Source organism: Zalophus californianus, chromosome X, assembly GCF_009762305.2.
Source record: "Zalophus californianus isolate mZalCal1 chromosome X, mZalCal1.pri.v2, whole genome shotgun sequence".
NCBI classification, from domain to species: Eukaryota; Metazoa; Chordata; class Mammalia; order Carnivora; family Otariidae; genus Zalophus; species Zalophus californianus.
In genome coordinates, this window is record NC_045612.1 from 123,838,047 (window position 1) to 123,864,478 (window position 26,432).

At 45.9% G+C, this 26,432-nt stretch overlaps 1 protein-coding gene across 4 annotated transcripts in view; it reads left to right on the forward strand.

Annotated features, from left to right (window-relative positions):
- ANOS1 (anosmin 1) overlaps window positions 1–4,335 on the forward strand; it is a 183,998-nt gene extending 179,663 nt beyond the window's left edge. For 3 of the 4 annotated variants that reach the window (XM_027608023.2, XM_027608026.2, XM_027608022.2), the window contains 4 exons: window positions 61–232; window positions 1,053–1,273; window positions 3,034–3,202; window positions 4,197–4,335. In XM_027608023.2, coding sequence (XP_027463824.1) covers window positions 61–232; window positions 1,053–1,273; window positions 3,034–3,202; window positions 4,197–4,255 — 621 coding nt within the window. In that variant the 3' untranslated portion in view covers window positions 4,256–4,335. The remainder of the gene's footprint in view (window positions 1–60; window positions 233–1,052; window positions 1,274–3,033; window positions 3,203–4,196) is intronic. The other variant, XM_027608025.2, reaches the window with a different exon arrangement.
- Window positions 4,336–26,432: the final 22,097 nt, after the last annotated feature.

Sequence of the window (26,432 nt, forward strand, 5' to 3'; positions counted from 1 at the left end):
CCAATCTTTTTTTTATCCCTAATGAGACTTACTGCTAGCTTATTCTTTCTCTTGCTCCAGGACAATTATATAATTCTTCAAGATCTATCGTTTTCCTGCAAATACAAGGTGACCGTCCAGCCGGCCCGGCCCGCGGGCCGCCTGAAGGCAGAGACCGTTTTCTTTACGACGCCTCCGTGCTCGGCCCTGAAGGGGAAAAGCTACAAGCACGTGAGCTGCCCGGGCGAGGCAGGTACGTTCACCCCAACTTCCAAGTGCGCGTCTAGGGTGTTGGCGACACGTTGAAAACGTGTCCAAACCGGACTTCGCGAGGCCGGAGAAGCCTAAAGTAGCCCTCCTTCTAAACTGCAGTCCGATGGCGCAGTTGGGGCGGTGATGTGCGTGCGGCTGTAGGCGTTACCGCTTTGGAACGGGTCCTCTGCTCACAGCGTTACCCCCTGGGAAACGAAGCAAAGATTTATGCACCGCTCGTGCTTCGGCACACTCTCTGCACCTCCTTTCATTTTTATCCCGGCCCTTTGCCATGCGAGCTACCTTCGTGCGCTTCGCACAACAGTGCCGCAGACCCCATGTCCGCACCCATCCCCCTCCTGGCCGAGGCCTCTGTCGGGCAGCGGGACGACCACCCAGGGCTTGGTCGGCGCGGCCCCCTGAGCTCCTCCGAGTGACTGAGCGTGACGGCCGATCACTTCACTGTCTGCCCTTGGCGTGGCAGTCATGTCTGCTCTTGGAGCAGCCGCTGGGTCTTGCCACGTTGCAGAATTCCCTCTCCGTCTTCCACCCCCAAAGCAGCGTCCTGAAAAGAATCCCCAAAGCGCCCAGCAACAAGTTGCAGGGACAAGAGAGACTCTGGCTCACTGCTCACTGACCGTCCCCGTAGGGCAAAGAGGTGGTTTCCGGGAGCCGTGTGTGGAGACCGAGCTCAGCCTGCCTGTGCCTCCCCCCACTACCCCCCAGTGGCCGCCCGGAGTACCCACGATGCGTGCAGACAGGCCCCATTTCCACTCCTTGCCCAGCAGCCTCAGCAGGTGCTTCTGTCTGCCTGGCTCCAGGTCACATGCCGGTCAAAGTGCTCGCCAAGCCCGAGAACCTCTCTGCCTCGTTCGTCGTCCAAGATGTGAACATCACGGCCCACTTCTCCTGGAAGATGGCCAAGGCCAACCTCTACCAGCCCATGACGGGCTTTCAAGTGACCTGGGCTGAGGTCACGACCGAGAGCAGACAGAACAGTTTACCCAACAGCATCATCTCTCGCTCCCAGATTCTGCCTTCGGTAGGTGCCGGCTCAGCTCCTCCGTGCCCGCGGCTGTGTGCATCGCACACGGCCGCCTGCCGCCAGAGGGGGGCCCTCCCGCCAGGCTGCCTGCTAACTACTGGGCCTTCCTGGGGCAGTTTCTCCTTCTCCACGTAGGAGTTTGCAGGGATTAATGACCCATCACAAGCGCTGCTCTGAGCAGGGTACACGGTCAGCTCGATAAACCCTGATTCTCCAGCAGCCCCTGTCCTTTCTTGCATGCAGGTGATTTCACAGTTTGTTTGTTAACCCCGTGTCCCTCTGGTCCAAGTGGACGTGCCCTGTTTGAAGTGTTAAATTGGGGGGAAAATAGCTAAAAGAAGCTTGTTGTTTCTCTCCCTTTTCCCCATTCAAATTTGGCTAGAGCCCATAATGAGTTGGCCTGTCTTCCAGGCCACTTAATTCCTTTGCTTGGGAAAAAACAAAAAAAAAAACAAAAAAAACAAAAACAACCCATGTGTGGGCTTTTACCCTCTCTAAAAATGCCCTTAGGATATCCAACCCTGGCTCTAAAAAGAAAGCAAGAGAGAAAGAAAGAAAAAAACCTTAAGTCCGGAAGGAAAAATTCCTTGGAATTAGAAAGTAGTATGAATGTATTAGGTTTTATTGAATTTTGAGAAGAATGTGTTGGCATAAAAATAAACATTTTCAGTTATGGGCATTGACAGATACTGTGTTTTAAGGGAGACAGTTGGCTCGTTCACTGAAATCGGGATGATCAAGAATTCACATCACAAGATGTGCAGATGAAAACTTTAAGCCATGGGAAAGTTCTAGGTTGGGGAGTAAAAAATGAAATCCCAAGGGTGAGCCTGAGAACTGGCACCTCGGCACAGCCTTACTCTGCCAAGTGTCTGGGCCTGCCCAGACGGGGCGCGGAGGGGGAGAGGACGCGGCAGGGGGCTCCCGCGGAGTACCGGCAGCCACTGCTTCTGCTGCCCTCCTGCGCTCACCCCTGCCGCTCTCCGTGCGCTCAACGCTTGCCGTGCATGCCGCCCTGTCGCGCTCCTCTCACCCCTGCTGCTCTCCCATGCTCCCCCCCCCCCCGCTGCACACGCACCCCTACTGCTCTCCGCGCACTCCTCCCTGCTGTGCACGCACCCCTGCCGCTCTCCGCGCGCTCTTGCCTCCTGTGGACGCACCCCTGCCTCACCCGTGCCATGCACGCACCCCTGCCACTCTCCGTGTGCTCACGCTTGCCGTGCACGCAGCCCTGTCGCTCTCCGCTCACCCCTGCTGCTCTCCCATGCTCCCCTCTGCTGCACACGCACCCCTGCCACTCTCCAAATGCACCCCTGCCGCTCTCTGCGCGCTCCCGCCTGCCGTGCACGCACCCCTTCCCTCTCCACATGCTCGTGCCTGCCGCGCACGCACCCCTGAAGCTCTCCACACGCTCGCCCCAGCCGCTCTCTGCGTGCTCGCGCCTGCCGCGCACGCACGCCTGCCGCTCTCTGCGCGCTCCCGCCTGCCGCGCACGCACCCCTGCCGCTCTCTGCGCGCTCCCACCTACCGCGCACGCACCCCTGCCGCTCTCCGCGCGCTCCCGCCTGACGCACACATGCACGCCTGCCGCTCTCTGCGCGCTCCCGCCTGCCGCGCACGCACCCCTGCCGCTCTCCGCGCGCTCCCGCCTACCGCGCACGCACCCCTGCCGCTCTCCGCGTGCAGTCACACCTGCTCTCCGCCGGGCAGAAGCCGCTCAGAGGACGCGTGCCCCCTGTGCCTTTTCTTTTTGAAAGGTCACTGACGCGCATCTCCTCTCCCAGGACCATTACGTCCTCACGGTGCCCAACCTGAGGCCGTCCACGCTGTACCGACTGGAAGTGCAGGTGCTGACCGCGGGAGGCGAAGGGCCGGCCACCATCAAAACCTTCTGGACGCCCGACCTCATGCTGCCCTCAGCGGACAGTGAGTGTGGGGCACACAGGCAGCAGTCCGCGTGAAACACTTAAGTTTCTCACCGATCCCTGTGCCCCAGGTTCTCTGGGTCTGAAATTCGTCCTCGCCGCGAGTATCTGCGGACGGGATTGTATTCCAGCCGTGTCAGCATGAGTGCGCGGTGGCCGCTTAAATGCCCCCTGCCAGCCTCGCTCTCCTTCCCATCGTTGGTACCATGCTTTCCCCGCGTCTTTTACACCATAAATACCTACGAGGGGGAAAAAAATCTGTAACTTCCTATCAGTCTGAAATTATTTAAGATTTTCAAATATGACGATATAGGAAGTAGTTTGCTAAGGATTATTTTATTACACACATTTTGCTATAATACACTATATAAATTTGCTTCATAACATGACCCAAATCAATCTACTGGATTTACTGCTAAGTCAACTAGTTGTTTTTTTTTTTTAAATGTCACCCACTGTTTCTGAATAGTCAGGCTTTTGCTGATTTTTAAATTATGTGCTTCATCTTTTTCCAGCTTACACGTATAAAGCAGTGCCTAAAGGTTTGTGTGTTGATAAGAAAATGGAGAAGTAATCCTGGTTTTACCTTTACAATTGTAGAAGCACATTTGCCCCAATCAGTTTTCATGCCTAGAATTTAGACAGCGCTCGGGATGGGAGAGCGCAGCGGCCCCTACCTTCGTCGGGGTCGGGTCAGTGCTTTCCTGATGCTCCTCCTTTCAAACTGGGTTTCGTATGCCTACTGAAGTGTTTACGTTCCCAGGAGAGAGGAAGGCCTTGGCTTGCTTCTCGAACTGTATGCCCCAGGAAAGGAGCTTGCCCTAGTCCTCCGGTGGTTCTATGGACTTAAGGAGGGAAAAGAGGGGAGGGGGGTTCAGAGCAGGAAAGACGCAGATGTAGGAGGGAGCGCTCTGTGGGTCTGATGCTTTCACCACCAGTCCCCGGCTTCCCATAGGGCAACATGACTCATACCCCATGTCCTGTCCCCCCCTCAGGACCCCATCTTAAACCTCGGCATCCTCATCATTACAAGCCTTCTCCAGAAAGATACTAAACAGCTCAATGTCTGAGAATCGAAGAACGAGCAAGCTGGTTGAGCTTCACGGTGCGGACGTGCTGCTACGAAGCCAGCAGGTGCCCTGCGTGACCTCCCTCTCCCGTGTAACCTTGTGCTCTGGGTCCCTCTGCCCATCTCAACGCAGCTGGAAAGGAGTGACTCACAGCTGGTGGGGGTGGGCACCCACTTCCCAGAATGGAGGCCCATCGAGCCCGAAATCGGAATATCCACGAATGAACCTCTACTGAATGATTGCACAGATGAGATCTCCCTGGATTCGGAGCAGCAAATTCTCAGAACAAATCAGTGTAACAAATACGCAGTGCATACACATACTAAGCATAACGTATATCAATAAAACATTTTTAAATTAAATAATTGCTTTGATTTGCAAAATCAAATAAGGTGATGCAGTTTGTAAGCCCTGTGTATTCAAATCTTTTGTAAGATGATTTATATAATGTGTGATTTATTCTTAACCTGAAACATATAGCAATTAAGTTCCATCTATGACTGTCCACACCTGAAGCCCCTGAGCCCCGTTCACACGAAAGCAAACGAGCATCGCGTGTGTGAGGTGTGCTTTACGAAAGGCTCCCAAAGCAGGGGGCATTCAGCGAATCCGCTGCTATCCACAGTCTGCCTCGGAGAAATGAAAAGGCTTTTCTGGGGATACGTTTTCATGCTTCATCCTACAAAATGAGAGACCTTCCCGACACGTTTTCTTATTTATATTTTCCTCTTTCCCTGCATGCAGAAAAGAGCTGTTGGTACACTTTGTTCTACCACGTCACGTATCTCAAAATTTACAGAGCCTCTTGCTTAAAGTGAGAATCCCAACCGCTGAATATTTTCCAATCACTAAGATTTGCCTTTTCTTAAAGTAAGCTATCTGAATGCTAGAATATTCTCGGTAACGTCGGACAAGAGGCTTTGACGGATAGAGGACAGCTGTATGCTTGCCTTTATTCTTTCAAATCTATTCTGTAGGACTGCTTGGGTCCAAACGACCCTTCCTAGCATGGACTCGGGTCAGAACCCATCATCAGTCCATGGTGCTGCCGAGCACTGGGGCAGCCTTCAACCCAGAAACATTCAGTTTCATCCAAGTTCTTCTTGAGAGAATAGCCACGGATGTGGTTTGGAATAGGCATCTATGTTTGTGTGTCTATGTACGTATGTGCGCACGCGCACACACACCTTGAGTGTGACTCACTGCGGAAATTCTCTTCACGGCTCACCAGTGGTGCAGAAAGATCCGGTTCTTGTAAAGGGAAGGGTCATGTATTTTTCCCGTCGGTGTTTATTCTGTGAGGAAAGAGCAATTTATCAGCATTTCAACATCTTAAAGGAACGGCTTCCTCCTCTCATTGTGCAGCTAACTCAATCGTGGGACCATTTTCTTGGGTCACGATGGTGGCACTGGGTACCTGCCGTGTTGTGGGTTTCTGGAAGCGTGCAGATGCAGAGACAGCTCGAACGCCTTCACTTCACGAGTGTCTGAAGGCAAACGTGCCACAAAATGGAGACAGAGTATTTTTATTATCAGATGGATGCGTATCTTTAGGAAACGCGGTCTGTACGCATGGATATGTGGAAACAGTAAAAACTGTCTCCTGGGTAGCAAAGAGTTACAATGATGATGCGGGCAATGTTTTGTAGCTTCGTACAAGTGACCCTCGTGGGAAAGACCAGCGTGAGGGTGCATGGGCTTCCAAATGCTTGTCCGCGGCTCCTGACGCGGTCCGGGCGGACTCAGCCCCATGTGGTCCGGGGTCCCCTGGTTTCTCACGGAGAGGACCGGAAGCACCCCTCGTTTCCAACTGCCCCAAGCTTGACCCAACACCACAGATATCTCCGCGGAAACTAGGATTTATACCAGTGTCATGAGCTGCATCTGAATGTCAAATTCTCAAATTTTCACAAATGAAGACGTCTAATATTGGCTACAAGGTTACCCTGAATTTGTCACAAACAAATCCAGTATTTGTGCCAGCAAATTTTTATACTGTTGTATAGTTCAAAATGCAGGAGTGTACACATAGATACGAAATATTAAATTATTACGGAAGTTTGATTTTATAAGGTTTAGTTATGTGTCTTTTGTCTGGGCAATAGACAATGAGCAAATACATTTTTAGTTTGGATGAAGGTTCTGAAGCTTACACCTTCCTTACAAAATCGAAAGCTGATCCTGTGAGCATCTCATTCTGCAATAACAAAACTTAAATTTTATTCACATCATTGGAAGAAAAATGCTGTTAATTAGATGATTAAGGAAACAGGACTTTCTTTTACGAATTTCAACGACCTTCAATAATATGCAAATCGGCCAAGATATAATTACTTTTTTTAATTTAAAAAATTTGAGTGCCCTAATAAAGGGATACAATCTATGGGTTTTTTTTTTTTTTCTTTAAACATTGTTTTAGTGGCTAAGTCTCTAATATGTCTCATTAAAATTGTCTCTCTCTCATAGGAGACGCATTGTCTCTCATAGGAGAAAATATATATTCAGTGATACATACTTTTCCCAATTGAGCCCAAAGTTCAAGTGTAAAGGTACGTCTGCATGCTAGGAACCTGAACGAACCTCTAAGTAATCACGCAGAGCGGGCTTTGTCCACGTCTGTGTGGCTGGCAGGGGTGCCGCAGCCGCGCACCATAGGGAGCCCAGCGGCGGCCCTGGCCTCACCCACCACACGCCGGTGCCCCCAAGTTGTGACAGCCCACAGTCTTCCACACATTGCCCACTCACACCTGGGGGAGTAAGCCTCCCCTGGTTGAGAATCCATGCACCAGAGAGGGAGTGATCTTTACTAAACACGGGAGAATCTGCCTCGTCTGCGGGACCCGGGAAACTGCAGGAGCCGAGCAACAGCCGGGAAATTGGACTGCAAAGCCCTGAATTGTGTCTTTCATTGTGTCACTCAAACACCTGATGGGAAGACTGAATTCTGACGTGTGTCTCTGTCATCCGAGTGCAGATATTTTTCTCCTTCCTATCGGTCAGCATCACTTGTGATAATGACTTATTTATTTAATGCCCTTTCTTACGCCTTGGGCCATGGATTTACTAATTACATTCACTCGTTCCCAGGACTGCAAATAGCTCTCAATCTTGTTACACAAACCCTCACATTGTAACCAGCACACAAAGGCTGAGTATCTGTTGCATGTTCTTATAATTCATTTAAAATAATAAATGCATAAAGACGGTGACTGTTACCTATGCTTGTGCATGGCCAGACTCCGTTTCTTACCTCTACTGAGTATTTTAGCAAGTTACACAATTTACAGAGTAATTAACAGAGGTCTGTATGTAATTATTCTTTCTTTCCTTAATTATACTGTAGTATGCAGATAACAGAACAGCTACCTTCTCATCCCAATGGCCTATAGAGATCACATCTCTTCTGGTCACTTCAAGTCAATATTTATTTATGTATGTAATAAAACAGTGATTTTTGTGTGTGTCTGTCATGTTAGAAGTAATCTTGTAAAAAAATTTTGTAAAAACGAAGTACTGTAAATAGTCTGATATTCTGTGACTCATTATTTTCATGTTAGAGTTTGTACATACTGATTCAGTAATAAAACATCCTTAAACCTGCCCAGTGGACTAGACTCATTTATTAAAAAAAAAAAAAAAAAACACTTTCATTTTCCCATTTTTTTCCTACATTCCCAGGGAGACTGAAAAAGTCAGTATGAATGGAATTTGAGGTGTGGTGGGTGTTAACGAGACAGCACTTCATCCTAGTGAAAGTGTTTTGTGGTTTGAAAATCAACACTTAAGAGTTCTTCCATTACATTCACTTAGGACCGTATTGCTGATGGCTTTGGTGGAGTTTTTTTAAAGATTTATTTGAGAGAGAGATGGAGAGTGTGCACACTCGAACAGAGGTGAGCGGGGGTGGGGGGCGAGAGGTAGAGACAGAATCTCAAGCAGACTCCCTGCTGAGCGCAGAGCCCGATGTGGGGCTCGATCCCACGACCCTGAGATCACGACCTGAGCCGAAACCAAGAGTCCGATGTTTAACAGACTGAGCCACCCAGGCCTTGCCCCCGCCAGCCCCCCGCCCAAGAGTTTCGAGAGCTTCCTGCATTCCCGCTGGGACATCAGTGGGCCCGGAGCGTATCTGCTGATGAATGAGTAGAACGGCGCCCCAGAAAGCGTGAGGGATAACATGCTGTGATCCAGGGGAACCTGGATCTTTTTTCTCCTCCACAGTCACCTACTTAATTTATACATTTATTCAAGCAACATCTCCTTAAGGTTCTGCTGTGTGCCTGGTCCCGTCCTGGAGGGGGGACATCGCTGACAGAAGGAAAGCTCCCTGTTTGCAGGGGTTCTCATTCTGCTAGGTGGAGATGTGACCCATTAGACGTAACAACCAATGAATCGTTAAGTGATAAATGGAAACACTGAGAGGCGGGGAGCCCCGGGGGCTGTGAACCGTGGTCAGAGAGGGGCCAGGAAACCACGTTCAGGGCTCAGGCACGTTCTTAAACATCAGTGTGGCTGCCGTGGGCAGAAGAGACTGTGGACGCACAAACACGGGAGCGGAAGATCAGGCCTTTGTGCAGGTGAACCCAGGACAGCAGATTAAAATGCTGTGGCCACAGCAGATGTGCAGAGAGGCCAACAGGTGGGGGGTAGGTTTTGGAAGTTGAATTGGTTAAGACTTGTACTAGGAGGTGAGCAAAGACAGGAATAAAAACCTGTTCTAATCACGCAGTCATGTTCCAGTTACGATGGTGACGGGGTCTTTAGGCACAATCAGCAATACCATGGGTGAATCCAGACCCCTGAGGCCACATACGGTGGGACTGCATTTTTACCCGACATGTGCCCTCGGCAAGTCCGCGGACGCAGCCAACGCGGGGGGGGGGGGGGGGCCGCCGGGAGCTGGGGATGCGCGTGTCTGCTCCGCGGGTGCGGCGTGTGCCTGTGGAGTTAATGGCCAGGCTCTGCAACCACACATAGCCAGGGTGCCAAGCGCCACTGACTTGCACAATTGAAAACGGTTTGTTCTGTGTTATTACGCGAGTCTGCCTTCCACAAAAAACATGAGTAATACCTCCTCATTTCCCAAGAGCAACGCAGGTATGTACCCTATGAATTGTCACATAAGCGCAACGGCCTGGCCCACAGCAGTTGGGGGGGATCCGGGTCCTTACGTGCGGGGCAAACGGCCTCTCTGAGCTTGTAGTGCAAAGTCAGCAAACCTGGTGCCCGAGAGAGAACTCTACTGGTCTCGACCTTGGACAGGAGGTGTCAGGGGCCTCCTGAGCACAGCGCAGAACATCGGGTGACGCCATCCCTAAACATGGTGGCCAGAATTCCCACGGGGCCAGCTGCCGGGGCCACTGTCACCACAGGCGCGACCTCACCCCAGATGCCTCCTGCCCTTGATGCTCACACTGCCCGGAGCCCTTGTCCACTCCCTGGCCTGAGGCTTCCCGTCCCAGTGAGCTGTGTGGCCACACCTCCAACTACTCCTCCCTCCTCACCCTCCATCCTCCCATCCACCCCTTCAAAGCACTTCCCACTCCACTCCTGCCGCCCTCTTTCAGTCGGCGAGCCACACTGTGGGGTCTGCACGCGGTCAGGGCGGTCGGGATGCCACGGCAGAGACTCCTAACCCAACGGATCGTTTCCGTATTGTTTCCCTTGGGGAGATGTTTTCACACAGCGGTGTCTTGGTTAGGACGTGCACAACACTCGTACACACGGCAGCCCCTAATGGAACATGTCACGTAAGGAGGGGCAGCTGTGGGTGATGGAGAGACCTCTACACCAGCAAGAACTGGGTCCTGTCTCGTGGGTGGCACGGGAAGCACGCCCGTCCCTTCCCCGCCTCGGCTGCCAACTCAAAGCGAGGATTTCGCCACTTCACGGTTACTGGGAAGTTGGGTTTGTTTTATGCAGGAGTGCTTGTGTGTGTGTGTGTGTCAGGTCACCGGGGGTTGCAATCTGTCTGACAACGTAGTGCAAGTAACAGGAATCGGCTTGGCTGTATTTGTTCCAACACTGTGACATCAGCTCCGTGGGAGCTGCCGAATAACATACGGACACAGCGTATGTCAGATCTCCATCATGAAAAGTGTTGATCTGCAGATAATACAGTCGGGAATTCACCAAAACACACCAAGAGTGAAAACAGAATTCAGAGGTCACTGGCAGGTGAGGAGGTACTGAGAAGCTCACCTTGTAGGAGAGCCGTGACGCCAGGAGCAGAAGCTGAGGACGGGGGTTGGGGAGGGAGTGGTGTGTGTGGCATGAGGACGCACGACAGAGCGCGCAGCCCAGGGCACCATCGCTGGAGGCCACAATGACCTTCTGCACCGTAATCACGGCTCCGAGGTCCAACTCAGACGCCACCACAGGCTGCGGAACGTCACGCGCACACCGTGTGACGTCGCGCATGTAGCGGGCTGCAGAGCTGGGACCGAGCAAGGGCGAGGTCTGCTCCCCAGCTCTCACCGTGTCCTATCGGCTTTTACTTTTTGTTTTGAGTAAACTGTAGATTTGCATGCAATTGTAAGACTTAACAGAGAGACACGATCACCCTGGACCTTCATCCAGTTCCACCCACCGTCCACAGCCTGACAGCACAGCCCGGAACATGCCGTCAGTCCCGGCCACGGTGCCGACCCGAATCTCCCTGGCTGTCTCTGCACATATGTGTGTGTAGAATTCTACGTGATCCTATGATGTGTGTACGGGCCACTGTGTGCGAAGCAGAACATCTCAAAAGATGCAATGACTTAAATCAATTTTAAGGAAGTATTGTATATTTTTGCACATTTCACTAAGACCGAATGCCATTTGCCGTATGCTGATTTTAACTATAATGTTATGGAAATGATCAACTCAATATGCATTGTATACTGTCTTGAGTTTCAGTCCATGAACTGTATTGTGAAAGGGCTACATGTCTGACAAGTCTGTCTCCCCAAAATCTGTCGTGTTCATGAAACTACATTTAAGTTTAATTAAAATCTATAGATTTGAAAAGTCATTCTACAGACTAACAGTAATCTGGGTGCATATCTATGGTCTAGAAGTGGATTTTAGGGAGGAAAAAAAGGAAGGTGAACTTCTTTATTCTTTAGAACGGTAAACGCTGCCCAACGTAGGAAAGAGATTCCGGTTTCAGATTAATGCAACCCTTAAACACTGGGTTTTGAATGATCGCCTCTGGTGATCAGCATGACCCTGGGTCAGCCACTCTCAAAACTGGCTGCCGACTAGAAGCCCTGGGGAGCGCTGAAGAAGACCAGTGTCTCGGGCACCTTCCGATCTGGAGTGAAGTGTGGACAGCAGGGCTGTTTTCAAGCGTCCCCAGCGAATTCTAGTATGTGCCTGGTGTGAAGAACCCCTCTTCCAGACGATAAGGAGATACCAATGAATGATCAATGGCATAAACGTTCCCGCTCACAGAGCTGAAGACGTGACACGTCCTGCTGAAGCCTAACATTCTGAGTGCAGCAGAGTGAGGTGTCCTCAGCGTACTCTCTGCCTCCCTAAGCTCAGACGCAGACGTGGGTGTGCAGGCAAATGCACACATGTGGATACCTGAAGGGACACATGTACACGCACGCATCGCCCACCCAGTCCTCTCTGGGGTGTAACTGGGAATTTACTGTGGGGCAAGCTGAGAAAACACATGGGTAGTCCAATCGAGTTTGGATATTTTAGCGTGTTATTAGTGGAAATTAGAGTCTTTCCTGGCCTGGTGAAATGGCTTTCAGAGAGGCAGCTTGGCGTGATTTAGATGAAGTCAAAGACAGTGGACTTCCAGCACCAGATTGTGTGCAACCCAAAACTGATGCTGATTGACCCTTTTGTCCCAGATAACTCCTTCCTCATCTCAAACAACAGCTCATCAAATGCAACTGGGATCATTACGAATAATGGAAACCATCCCTCATTCCTTTGTTGAGTGGACCCTCTGGGTATCCACTGGGTCGATCACAAGGCCCTCTCTGTAGTTTGCTAGGGAACAGCTAATAGAATTAACCCCTGGAGCTAACATTTCCTGAGGGCCAACTCACGGTGAGGCACTTGGCTAAGTGGGCTATTTGCATGAGTTCATTCATTTCTACAACCATCCCAAGATGCGATGGCAGCATCCTAGAGCTAAGGGGAGGGAGAGAGAAGTTGTTAAGTCAGCCCAAGATCAGGGACAAAGTCTGAAAATGACTATCAGGCCAGAATCCTTGTGGCAAACCGCGACTCTTCTGCCGGCCAGCCTGTTCTCCATAAACTCACGTTACAAAAGGTACGATGTAGAACATGGCAGACAGGATGATCCTAGGCTCACCGTGTCCCAGGGATTCAACCACATGACACCACAGCAGTGTACATAACCCAGAAAATGACCCAAAGAGTCTCCACAACCACATGTAGAGTAGAGGCCACATCCAAAAGGGGAGTGAGAGTGGGGATGCGTTCGGGAACCACGCTGACCTGCAGGATTGTCTATGGAGGGAAGGGACACTGAGACACAGAGAAGGAGAAGGAGCAGAAGCCACAGCGGGCACCCCAGCACTGGGGACCCACATGTGGAAAACGAATCCCTGTAACACTTGGCTCCGGAACCCAGAGGGGTTTGACTTCCCACGTTCTTACAATCAGTGGAGCTTAACACCTGGGACTTTAAAAATCAGCAGGCCCGGCTCTGGGAGAGCCAGGAGGCAACAGGAAACTCAGTCTCTGCCCGTGAAGAGGCAACACAGCAAACAACGCTCTTGAGATACAACCGAGAAGCAGCAGTTTAAAAAACACCCGCAGTATATGGGAGAGAGATTGTTTACTCTTGGAGCATAGCACAGAAGGACAAAGATTTTTGGGAGACTTCTCCAAGAACAAAAGAGCTGGAGGGCACCATTCTCACCACTAAACCGGCCCTACAAGAAATGTTAAAGGGGTATCTTTGACTGGAAAGGAAAAGGCCATCAGCAGGAGTAAGAAAAGTAGGAGCAGGGATGCTGTAAAATTAAGTATATCTTTAAAAATCAGTCAAGGGATTCACAAAACGAAAGGACGGAAAGTGTGACACCAGAGGGGAGCCTGGGCAGCTCAGTCAGTAGAGCGTCTGATTATTGATTTTGACTCAGGTCATGATCTCAAGGTCGTGAGATCGAGCCCCACATTGGGCTCTGTGCTGGGTGTGGAGCCTGCTTAGGATTCTCTCTTTCCCTCTCCCTCGGTCTCTCCCTCCCCCTGTTCATACTCTCTCTCTAAAATAAATAAATAATAAAAATAAAATTTTAAAGTGTAACATGGTGGGGTAGGACTAAAGAATGGGTGCAAACATAAGTAACCGCCTACATAATGTAAACTGATGTATGCATAAGATGTTATCTATAAACCTAGGGGTAACCATAAATCAAAAACCAGTAACAGGCAAAAAACAAAAAGAAAGGAATCCAAGTATGGCACTAAAGAAAGCCAACTAACTGGGACAGAAGAGAGCAAGAAAGGAACAAAGAACTACAAGAAATCCATAAAGCAAGTAACAGAATGGCAATAAATACATACCTATCAATAAATACTTTGAATGTAAGTGGACTCCAAACAAATGATATAGAATGGAGGAATGGATTAAAAAAAAAAAACACAAACAAAACAAAACCCAAAACCAAACACATCTAAATGCTGCCTACAAGAGACGCATTTCAGACCTAAGGACACATGAAAATTGAACATGAAGGGATGGAAAAACATCTCTTATGCAAATAGAAGTAATAAGAAAGCCTGGGTAGCAATACTTACATCGAACAAAATAGGCTTTAAAACAAAGACTGTTTTAAGAGACAAAGAAGGGTACTATCTAATCATAAAGGGGCCTATCCAACAAGAAGATATAATAATTGCAAATATTTATGCACGCAGCATGGAGCACCCAAATACATAAAGCAGCTAATAACAAACATAAAGGAAGTAATGGATAATAACACAATAATAGTAGGGGACTTTAATACCCCACTTACATCAATGCACAGATCATCTAAACAGAAAATCAATAAGTAAACAGCGGCATTGTGTGACACACTGGACCAGATGGATCTAACAAATATATTCAGAACACTCCATCCTAAAACAGCAGAATACACATTCTTTTCAAGTGCACATGGGACATTCTCCAGAATAGATTACATTATTAGGCCACAAAACAAGTCTCAACAAATTAAAAACAGCTGAAGTCATGTCATGCATTGTTTCTGACCACAATGCTATGAAACTAGAAATCAACCACAAGAAAAAAATCTGGAAAGACCACAGATACATGGAGGCTAAGTAACATGTTACTAAATGATGAATGGATCAACCAAGAAATTAAAGAGGAAATTTAAAAAAAATGGAGACAAACAAAACAGTCCAAAACCTTTGGGATGCAGCCAAAGCTGATCCAAGAGGGAAGCTTATAGCAATATACTTCAAGAAGCAAGAAAAATCATAAAGAAACAACCTAAACTTAAAACTAAAGGATCTAGACAAAGAAGAACAAAGAAAACCCAAAACCAGTAGAAGGAAGAAAATCAACAAAAACAGATCAACAAAAAACAGATCAACAAAACTGATAAACCTTTAGCCAGATACCTTAAAAAGGGAAAGAAAAAAAAAACAAAAACAGAGAGACAGGACTCAAACAAAATCAGAAATGAGAAATAACAACCAACACCATAGAAATACAAAGGATTACAAGAGAATATTATAAAATATTATATGCCAAAAAATTGGACAACCTACCAACAAATGGATAAATTCCTAGAAACATCTACCTCCTCCCAAAAGTGACTCAGAAAGAAACAGAAAATTTGAACAGGCTGATTACCAGAAATGAAACTGAATCAGTAATCAAAACACTCTCAGTATGAGCCTAATGTAACGCTGTATGTTACCTCTACTGGAATTAAACAAACAAACAAAAAAACCTCCCAATAAACAAAAATCCAGGACCAGGTGGCTTCACAGGGGAATTCTACCATAACACTTAAAGAAGAGTTAACAACTGGAGACTCAAATATGGAGAACAAACTGAGGGTTGCTGGAGGGGAGGTGGGTGGGGGGCTGGGGAAGTGGATGACAGGAAAAAAAATAATAAAAAAGAAGAGTTAATAACTATTCTTTACCAACTATTCCAAAAAAGAGAAGAAGGAGAACTTCCAAATTCATTGTATGAGGTCAGCATTACCCTGATACCAAAACCAGAGAAAGACACTACAAAAAAAGAACCACGGGCCAATATCTCTGATAAACATAGGATGCAAAAGTCCTCAACAAAATATTAGCAACAAAATCCAACAATAGATTAAAAAATTTATTCACCATGGCCAAGTGGGATTTATTCCTGGGATGCAAAGGTGGTTTGATATTCACAAATTAATCAATGTGATACATCACATCAACAAAAGAAAGTATGAAAACCATATGATCATTTCAGTAGATGTATAAAAAGCATTTGACAAAGTACGACATCCATCCACTACAAAAATCATCAACAAAGCAGGTTTAGAGGGAACATACCTGAACATAATAAAGGCCATCTATGAAAAATACACAGCTAACATTATACTCAATGGTGAAAAACTGAGAGCTTTTCCCCTAAGATCAGGAATACGTGGCTGTCCACTCGCACTACTTTTATTCAACATAGTACTGGAAGTCCTAGCCATAGCAATCAGACAAGAAAAAGAAATAAGAGGTATCTAGATAGGTAAGGAAGAAGTAAAACTTTTTTTAAAAAGATTCATTTATTTCAGAGAGAGAGAGACAAAAAGAGAGAGAGGGAGAGCTTGGGGGGAGGGGCAGAGGGAGAGGGAGAGGGAAAGAGAGACTCTCAAGCAGACTCCCCACTGAGCACAGAGCCCGATGCAGGGCTTGATCTCATGACCTTGAGATCATGACCTGATCCAAAATCAAGAGTGGGACGCTTAACCAACTGAGCCACCCAGGTGCCCTAGGAAGAAGTAAAACTTTCACCATTTGCAGATGACATGATATTATACAGAGAAAAACGCTAAAGAATCCTCCAAAAAGCTACTAGAACTAATAAAGAATCTGGCAAGGTCACAGGATACAAAATCAATATACAGAAATCCTTTTCAATTCTGTACGTTAATAATGAAATAGCACAAAGAGAAATGAAGAACACAGTCCCATTTACAAGTGCACCAAAACTAAACACCAAAAACAAAAAACAAAAAACACACACAAGCATGGAAGTGAACAGTCTGTACTCTGAAAACTATAAAGCTTTGATAAAAGAAATTGCAGACAGCACAAACCAATGGAAAGATATTCCATGGATTGGAAGAACAAATACTGTTAAAACGTCCATACTACCCACAGCATTCTGCAGATTTAATGCAATCCCTCTTAAAATACCAGCGGTATTTTTCAGTTAGAACAATCCAACGATTTTTACGAAACCACAAAAGACCCCAAATAGCCAAAGCAATCTTGAAAAAGAAGAACAAAACTGGCAGTATCACAATCCCAGATTGCAAGATATACTGCAAAGCTGTAGTAACCAAAACAATGTGATATTAGCACAGAGAGAGACATACTGATCAGTAGAACAGGACAGAGAGCCCAGAAATAAACCCGCAACTATACAGTCATCACCTTCGACAAAGGAGGCAAGAATGTGCAATGGGGGAAAGACAGTCTCTTCAACACATTGTGCTGGGAAAACTGGACAGCTACATGCAGAAGAATAAAACTGGACCACTGTCTTATACCAGACACAAAATAAACTCAAATTGGATTAAGGATCTAAATGCAAGATCTGAAACCATTAGAAATCCTAGAAGGGAGCACAGGCAATAATCTCTCTGACGTTGGGTGTAGCAACGTTTTTCTAGGTAGGTCTCCTGAGGCAAGGGAAACAAAAGCAAAAATAAACTATTGGGACTCCATCAAAATAAGAAGCTTCTACACAGCAAAGAAAACTATCAACAAAACTAAAAGGCAACCTACGGAATGGGAGAAGACATTTGCAAATGACATATCTGATAAAGGCTTAGTATCCAAAATATATAAATAACATATAACTGAACATCAAAACCCCCCAAATAATCCAATTAAAAATGAACAGAAGACAAGAACAGACATTTCCTCAAAGAAAACATACAGATGGCCAACAGACCCATGAAAAGATGTGCACCATCACTCATCATCATCAGTGAAATGCAAATCAAATCCATGAAGAGATATCACCTCACACCTGTCAGGATGGCTAAATCAACAACACGGGAAACAACAGGTGTTGGTGAGGATGTGGAGAAAAAGGAAGCCTTGTGCACTGTTGGTGGGAACGTGAGCTGGTGCAGCCACTGTGGAAAACAGTATGGAGGGTCCTAAAAAAAAAAAAAATTAAAAACAGAACTACCATCTGATCCAGTAATTCCCCTAATGGGTATCCACCCAAAGAATACAAAAACACTCATTTGAAAAGGTACGTGCACCTCTATGTTTAATGAAGCATTATTTACAATAGCCAAATTATGGAAGCAGCCCAAGTGTCTCTCAATGGGTGAATGGATAAAAAAGGTATGTGGAATATATATACAATGGAGTATTAGCCATAAAAAAGAATGAAGTCTTGCCATGTCCAATGACATGGATGGATCCTGAGGATATAATGCTAAGTGAAATAAGTCAGTCAGAGAAGACAAATATCATAGGATTTCACTCACAGGTGGAGTGTGAAGAATATAACGAATGAACAAAGAAATAGAGAGACAAAACAAAACACAGACTCTCAACTCTAGAGAACACACTGGTGGTTCCTAGAGGGGAGGAGGGTGGTGATGGGGGAAACAGGTGATGGGGGATGAGGAGCACACTTATCAAGATGGGCACTGAGTCATGTACAGAACTGTTGGATCAGTGTATGATATACCTGAGACTAACAGAACACTGCATGTTAACTATACTGGAATGGAAACTAAAAAAAAAAAAAAAGGTATTACTATGTAAGCCTGTAAGTAAGCACATGATGTTATATGTATGTGTGTGTGTGAAACATACACATACAGGTGTGTGTGTGTGTGTGTGTGTATCTATGTGTGAGATGTATATGATTCTGAGTGTATCTAAGTACATTTATTTATGTACAGATGGAGCTCCAGTTAAATGTTAATGTGACTAGATACAAACAAGAGCCTTCTCTGCTTATAGTGTTTTGTTTTTGGAGTTACACCTGACTGATTCCATCAGATCTTGATGGCAGAACATTCTGGATTGATTCTAATATGCAGACAGAGAGACCACCCCTGCCATACAGGGTTAACCAAATTCTCAGTGCAGAACTGAATCGTTCTGCAATTTGCCTGCAAACTGGCTGTTCTCGAAACAGGACTTGGGTTTGCCGACTGGCATGTATACGAATCACAATATGGGAACACTTTGAGTCTTCTACAAAATCCTGCCCTTTTTTCTCTTTGTTTGCCATGATTCACCATGCTGGGGTTGGCCCCCACTTGTCATTACTTCTTGGTCAAAAGGCCAGTTGGATGGTAAATCTGGAAGTCTAGGCTGGAGGGCTTAAGAAGCGAACTAAAAAGAAACTCCTTGTGCAGGTTAGATCTCATGAAATGTTTGGGTTTGCAAGACAAGACTAGTGGGGATGTCTGCATGTCTGGCTCTGGGTCACGTTGCCAAGCACTCAGTATCTGCCAGGTCAAATCAGACTGTAAAGTGAAGATGCATTTTGGGGAATATCTTACGTGGGCAAATGTTTCCCAATTTTTTTGACACATTTGTATAGAAATTAGTGGTTACTGGATGAACTATGTCAAATGGTAAATGTAAATATCATTAAGCAATTACCCTCCTTAATTTATAAAAGGTTTATTGACTGATGAGTCGATTGAAGACCACATATTATTGTTTGTCCACACAAAGATAATTACACTTCTTTTCCAAATATATTGCATGCAATGACTTAAGATTTAATCATGGAAGTATTTACTGGAACACTGTTCCCAAAGGTGGTCATGCTAGAGGGAGCGGTTGATAAACGATGCCCTTGTATTTGCAGGACCAGAGATGCAAAGCATTTTAATGCCTTCTTAATTATCAAGTTCACTTACAACACCTCCTTCATCCAAAATGCCGGGTATAACTCTGGTTCCAGGCTAGAGAGGAGACGCCCAGGAGCTGTCATGCCCTGCCGGCATCGTCTATCAGACTGTCCCCTGGCACCCTCACAGAGGTTCCCAGAAATGTTACCAAACCGAAGCCCAGGCCAGACTCTGTTCACACCCAGTAAAGGCACGGGCGGGCAGGCGGGCGGGCCCTGCAGCTGCCCCCCAAGTGCAGGTGTCAGCGCCCCGCCGTTGTGCGCACAAAAGCAACTTTGTACCTTCCTTGCTGAGCATTCACACGTGCTGTATTATCACCTGGGCAAACGCCATCTCCCTCAAGGAAGGCCCGAAGCCCAAACATCTTTCCAGCTGATGACAACTCAGCACCTGTGAAAAGCAAAGGAAAGCACCGGGGCTGGGGGGCGGGGGGGGGGGGGGGAGTCACGGAGAGCAGAGTCTGTGTCCTGCCAATGGGCCAGTGGCGGCTCTGGGAAGCCTGCGCCCCCCCCCCGCCCCTCCCCCCCACCGTGTAACATGAGATCAGCTTCAGTCAGCATGCCTTGCACTGTACCAAAGTGCAGCCGAGAACCTGAAATGTATATTTTAGGAAGATGCACGGCGCTACCTGTGAAGTCTCTGGCAAGTCTTGCAAAGGTGCATCTTTTGCACGAATGTTTTACCGCCATGAGGAATCATTTGAGAAGGCTGCTCTTTGTTGGGGGAGTCGTTGTCCATTTCCCCCTCTTCCCCCAGAACTTTGAGGACTTGGGTGGAGGCAGATTTCTTGATGTCTGTCCAGATTCCGTGAAGGCAAGAAATCTTTAGTCACAGAGACAAAGGCTGGGCTTTGCAGCTGGGAGGGGGCTTTCCAGTCAATTCTGACATAAAGGAAGAGAGTTTATCTGCATCCATAAATAAAGCTTTGTCAACCTAGGGATGCCTGTGCGGGCTGGTGGCCCAGTTCAGGGATGAGCCACTAACTGGGGGTGGGGGTGGGAGATGTAAGTGGGGTATATCCGCTGACAGACACACAGCAATTCAGTCTGAAGCCGGAGCCCACTTGGGAAGGCAGGCCATGGTGCCGCATGCAAATGGCCCAGCAGTGTGCTCTGGCGGCCACCCAGGGGATGTCTGAGAATTCAGCGCGGTGACTAATCCAGGAATCATTCCCCAAGCGACACTTTTTTTTTTTTTTTTTTTTTTTGGAGAAAGCCAAAGTCTGTGCGTCACCTTCAGTGGCTACACTTCATCATTCCATCTGAAGTTTGTATGGACTCCTTGTTAACTTGCTGAAACACCGGTGCTCACAATTCCGTGGTCTTCCAGAACTTCCTATACAATGCACGGAATTGGAGGAGAATAGTCTGAGTGACTTCTCTCTCTCTCTCTCCCCACCCCCATTCCATCCTCTCTAACTGCAGCCAAACCTTTGTTGCTTGCCATGCCATAAACTCCATGCAAAGACCAGCCTGTGTCCTTGACCCATGGGGCCCAGAAAACCTGAGGAATGGAGGCCAGTCATGGGGAATGTGTTTTCTCCCCTCCTTGGGGCCGCCTGCATTCTTGGTGGGAGGCTCCCGCTTCCCGCGCCCAAGCCAGCCATGGGGTACTGACTGCTTCTCAGAGTACATTACTCCTGTCTTCTCGTCTCCCTTTCTGTTCCACTGACGGGTCCAGTATTTACACCAGGACCATCCTAATGATCCGGGACAATGTCCTATTCTCAAGTCAGCTGATAAGCAACCTCAATCCTATCTGCAATCTTTTTTTTTTTTTAAAGATTTTATTTATTCATTTGAGAGAGAGAGATACAGAGAGAGAGCGTGAGCAGGGGGAGTGGCAGAAGGAGAAGCAGGCTCCCCGCTGAGCAGGGGAGCCTGATACGGGGCTCGACCCCAGGACCCGGAGATCACGACCCGAGCCAAAGGCAGATGCTTAACCATCTGAGCCACCCAGGTGTAATCTTAATTCTCCCCTCCTGTGTAAGGTAACATTCACAGGCTCCAGGGAGTCAGATGTGGACATGTGTGGGAGGCCACTGATCTGCTTCCCTGGTACGGGAAAATGTTCTCAGGTGAAACCATTCACATAGGAGACAAACACAAACTCAACATAAGAACTTCCCATTTCTTAATTCCCTACCTCAGCTACCGGAAGCTCTTTGTTACTGACATTTTCCGTGTACCCCTGTGTCTTTCCCGCTATGCTCCTGAGTGAAGCCTCTTATTTTTTTTTCACTGTTATCACTGTTTATTCGATAATAGTTGGTTTAGTCTACAAGTTTAAGGCAAACATACTAATGCATTTGCTTTTCATCATAAGCCATACTTTTTATAAAGATTACATAAAATTTGTCCCAAAACTTCTAAGAAATGTTCATTAATTAAAAATAAGTCCGATTAAGATGCTTTACCAGGATACATGAATGAACTAAGGTGGTATACAATGTTTTTTAAAAACAAAATTCAAAAAAAGGTAATGGCAATCTTTATCTTGTTTGAACAATGTGTTTTTAAAAGGGTTAAACTTCAGGAGTACTTAAAAGTAAGTAAGACTCGCAGCCATAAGGAATACTATCCATAAAATAAACACAGTTACAGAGGAAGCCTCTTCTTGTTGTATGAAAATTCAGTCAAACCACATGCATTATTCTCCAACCTGCCTTCTGGTCTATGAAGGTCTTATTGATCTTTCCATATCCATGCACATAAATCCAGCCGTTCTTTGTAATTAGAATGTCACATTGGAAAACCATAAATTGTATGACCGTGTTCCTATGGACGGAGTCTGAGGGTTGATTTTCCCCTAATTTGTCTCTGTGTTCTTGTTCCTATATATGATCTTGTACATATATCTGTGTTCATGTGCATGCAGATCCCCACCCCACAATTTGTCTGTGTATGTTACTATTTACTTTATATTTAAAGATAAATGTACTTCTAAGTTATAACCTTATTTAAACATATATTTACATATGAATATATATATTTCTCCTTGTATATATATCTGAAGGTAGACATGCGAGTATTTTTGGAATGGACATTTAAAACAGATTCCAGAATATGTGCAATTTATTTCAGAAGTTGATACAGTCATTCCACAATTTTCTGTGACATCCCATTTCCCCACCTCCACGTCAACACTGTCTAGCATGACTTTGGCAACAAATTGGACAACCTAAAAGAAATGGATAAATCCTTAGAAAGATATAACTCCTAAAAGTGATTCAAGGAGAGATACGAAATCAACTGCCAACAAGGAAATTGAATCAGTCATCAAAAACTCCCAATAAGCAAAAGTCCTGGACCAGATGACTTCACAGGTGAATTCTACCAAATATTTAAAGAAGAGTTAATATCTATTCTTCTCAAACTATTCAAGCAAATAGAAGAAGAAGAAAAGCTTCCAAATTCATTCTCTGAGGCCAGCATTACCCTGATACTAAAACCAGGTTAAAAACACTACAAAAAAAGAGAACCACATGCCAATACTCTCTGATAAACATAAATGCAAAAATACTCTACAAAATATTAGCAAACTGAATTCAACAAGACACTGAAAAAATCATTTGCCACCATCAAGTGGGATTTTATTCCTGGGATGCAAGGGTGGTCAACGTTTGCAAATCACTCAACATGATACATCACATCAATGAGAGAAAGGATAGATGCACTTTCAATAGATGCAGGAAAAGCATTTGGCGAAGTACAATATCCATTCATGATAAAAACCCTCAACAAAGTAGGTTGAGAGGGAACATACTTCAACATAATAAGGTCATAAACCAAAAGCTAATGTCATCCTCAATGGTGAAAAACTACTAATGTCATCCTCAGTGGTGAAAAACTAAGACCTTTCCCCCTAAGATCAGGAACAATACAAGGATGTCTATTCCCCTTTATTCAACATAGTACTAAAAGTCCTAGCCACAGCAATGAGACAACAAAAAGAAGTAAAAGGCATCCACATTGGTAAAAGAAGAAGTAAAATTTCCACTATCTGCAGATGACATGATACTCCATATGGAAAACCTGAAAGACTCCATCAAAGAATTACTAGACCTGATCCATGATTCAGTAAGGTCACATGATACAAAATCAATATATAACAACAATTTGTTTCCAATTCTATACACTAATGAAGAAGTAGCAGAAAGAGAAATTAACGATTTCTTTCCCATTTACAATTACACCAAAAATATAAAAATACCTAGGAATAAACTTAACCAAGCAGGTGAAAGAACTCTATTTGGAAACAATAAAACACTGATGGAAGATATTGAAGATGACACAAACACATGGAAAGACATTCCATGCTCATGGATTGAGAGAACAAATATTGTTAAAATGTCTATACTACCCAAAGCAATCTACAGCTCTAATGATATCGCTATCAAAATTCCAACAGCATTTTTCACAGACCTAGAACAAACAATCGCACAATTTTTACAAAACCACAAAAGACCCCAAAGAGCCAAAGTAATCCTGAGAAAGAAGAGCAAGAGCAGAGGTGATCACAATCCCAGATTCAAGATATCAAGATATACTGCAAAGCTGTAGTCATCAAAACGGTATGTTATGGACACAAAAGCAGATACATAGATCAGTGGCACAGAACAGAATGCCCAGAAATAAGCCCATGAGCATACAGTCAATCAATCTTCAGCAAAGGAGGCAAGAATATCCAGTAGGAAAAAGAGAGTCTCTTCAACAAATGGTGTTGGGTAAACAGAACAGCTACAGGCAAAGAATGAACTGGACCACTTTCTTACACAAAAATGAACTCAGAATGGATGAAAGACCTAAATGTAAGATCTGAAACCATAAAAAATCCTAGAAGAGAGCCCAGGCAGTGATTTCTCTGCTATCAGCTGGAGCTACATTTTTCTAGCTCTGTCTCCTGAGGCAAGGGAAACAAAACCAAAAATAAACTATCAGGACTACATCAAAATAAAAAGCTTCTGCACAACAAAGGAAACAGTCAATGAAACTAAAAGACAACTTACTGAATGGGACAAGATATCTGCAAGTGACATACCAGATAAAGGGTTAGTATCCAAAATACATAGAGAACTTATGCAACTCAACACCAAAAAAGCAAATAATCCTATGAAAAATGGGCAAAAGACATGAACAGACATTTCTCCAAAGAAGACATCCAGATGGCCAACAGACACACGGAAAGACGCTCAACATCACTCACCATCAGGGAAGTGCAAAACTACAACGAGTTCTCATACTTGTCAGAATGGCTAAAATGAACAACACAAGAAACCAGTGTTGGCGAGGATGTAGAGAAAAAGGAACCCTCATGCACTGTTGGTGGGAATGCAAACTGCTCCAGGCACTGTGGAAAACAGGATGGAGGTTCCTGAAGAAACTAAAGATAGAAACACCGTATGATCCAGTAATTCCACTATTGGATATTTACCCAGGGAAAACAAAAACTCTAATTCAAAAAGCTATATGCCCCCTGTGTTCACCACAGCATTATTTACAACAGCCAAGACAGGGAAGCAACCTAAATGTCCACCAGTAGATGAACGGAGAAGGAAACTGTGGTGTGTATACACACAACGGAATACTACACCGCTATAAAAAAGGATGAGATTGTTGCGTTTGAGACAACACGGATGGACCTAGAGGGCATTATGCTAAGTGACACAAATCAGACTGAGAAAGACAAATACTATGATATTTCATTCATAAATGGAATCTAAAAAAAAGAATGAGAAACAAAAAGCAGGATCGGAGCTGTGAGTGCAGAGAACTGATGGTTACCGGGTGCGGAGGGGTGGTGGGCGGCTGGGCAAAATCAGGGAAGGGAGAGAAAGTTACAGGCCTCCACTTGTGAAATGAGTAAGTTGCGAGAATAAAAAGCAGAGCATGAGGAGTACAAGAGATGATTCCGTAGTAGTGACGTAAGGGGACACAGAGAAGCTCTACCGTGGTGGGCACAGCACGATGTGTAAATCTGTCAAATCATTAAGTCGTTCACCTAAAACTAATGTAACAGCGTGTGCCAACTGTACTCAGATTACAAAGAGACCAACACCTTCTAAGTGCCAGGGACTGGAACGGGGGTGCGGGTCACATTCACGGTGGAGCTATGGGGTGGAGGAGCAAGGGATGGAACGGGACTGAGGATTTGGGGGGATTTTTGTAGCATGAGTGGAGGGGAGCTCTCAGAGGGAGTTCCTATGTTGTTCTTTTTTAAGATTTTATTTTTCATTTGAGAGAGAGTGAGAGAGACAGCACAAGTGAGGGGAGTGGGGGAGGGAGAAGCAGACTCGCCGCGGAGCAGGGAGCCCGATGTGGGGCTCGATCCCAGGACCCCGGGATCATGACCTGAGCCAAAGGCAGTCACTCAACCAACTGAGCCACCCAGACGCATCCCCCCCCCTTTTGTTTTTTTTGGTTGGAAAATGTATCTGGAAATATCTCGAAGACAGAGGCCTTGCTGTCTATAAAGAGCCTTCCCAGTTTCAAACGAGGCAGGCTGGACGTGCTGACTCTTCTTAAATAGCTAAGGCCTATTTTTATAAAAAGGGAACACAACTCTCTGTTTGGACTAGCTTCCCCGTCTGCGATGGGGCCCCCCTCGTGTCTGAAATAGGGCATCATTAGGGACGGTTCTTTTCACAAGTTTAGAAAACCTCAGAGCAGGATGTTAGGAAATGTTTCTTAGACTTTACAAAGAACCCAAGGGAGGCTCCTCTGAGCTGTAATGCAGTAGCTTCACAGAGAGGGACTGTCAGAGATGACGTCACCTGAAACACCGGGGTCGGGGGCGGGCTTGACTTGCGCAGACCCCCTACTCCAGCAAGCACAACTGTGGCCTCCAGTCACTTGTTGCTCACTTACTCCTACAAGTAGAGATTTCTAAAGCTTGAATCTTCAGTTTGTTGCTATTTATGACTCTGCAAATTACAGGCATTCATGATTGTATTCACATACTATTTCTTGGTAAAACCAACACAGAAGTAGAAAAAGGATGAGAGTCATATAAGTTATAAGGTAAAAATATTTTTCCATGTATTTTTACGTATAAATGATGCATACTCACT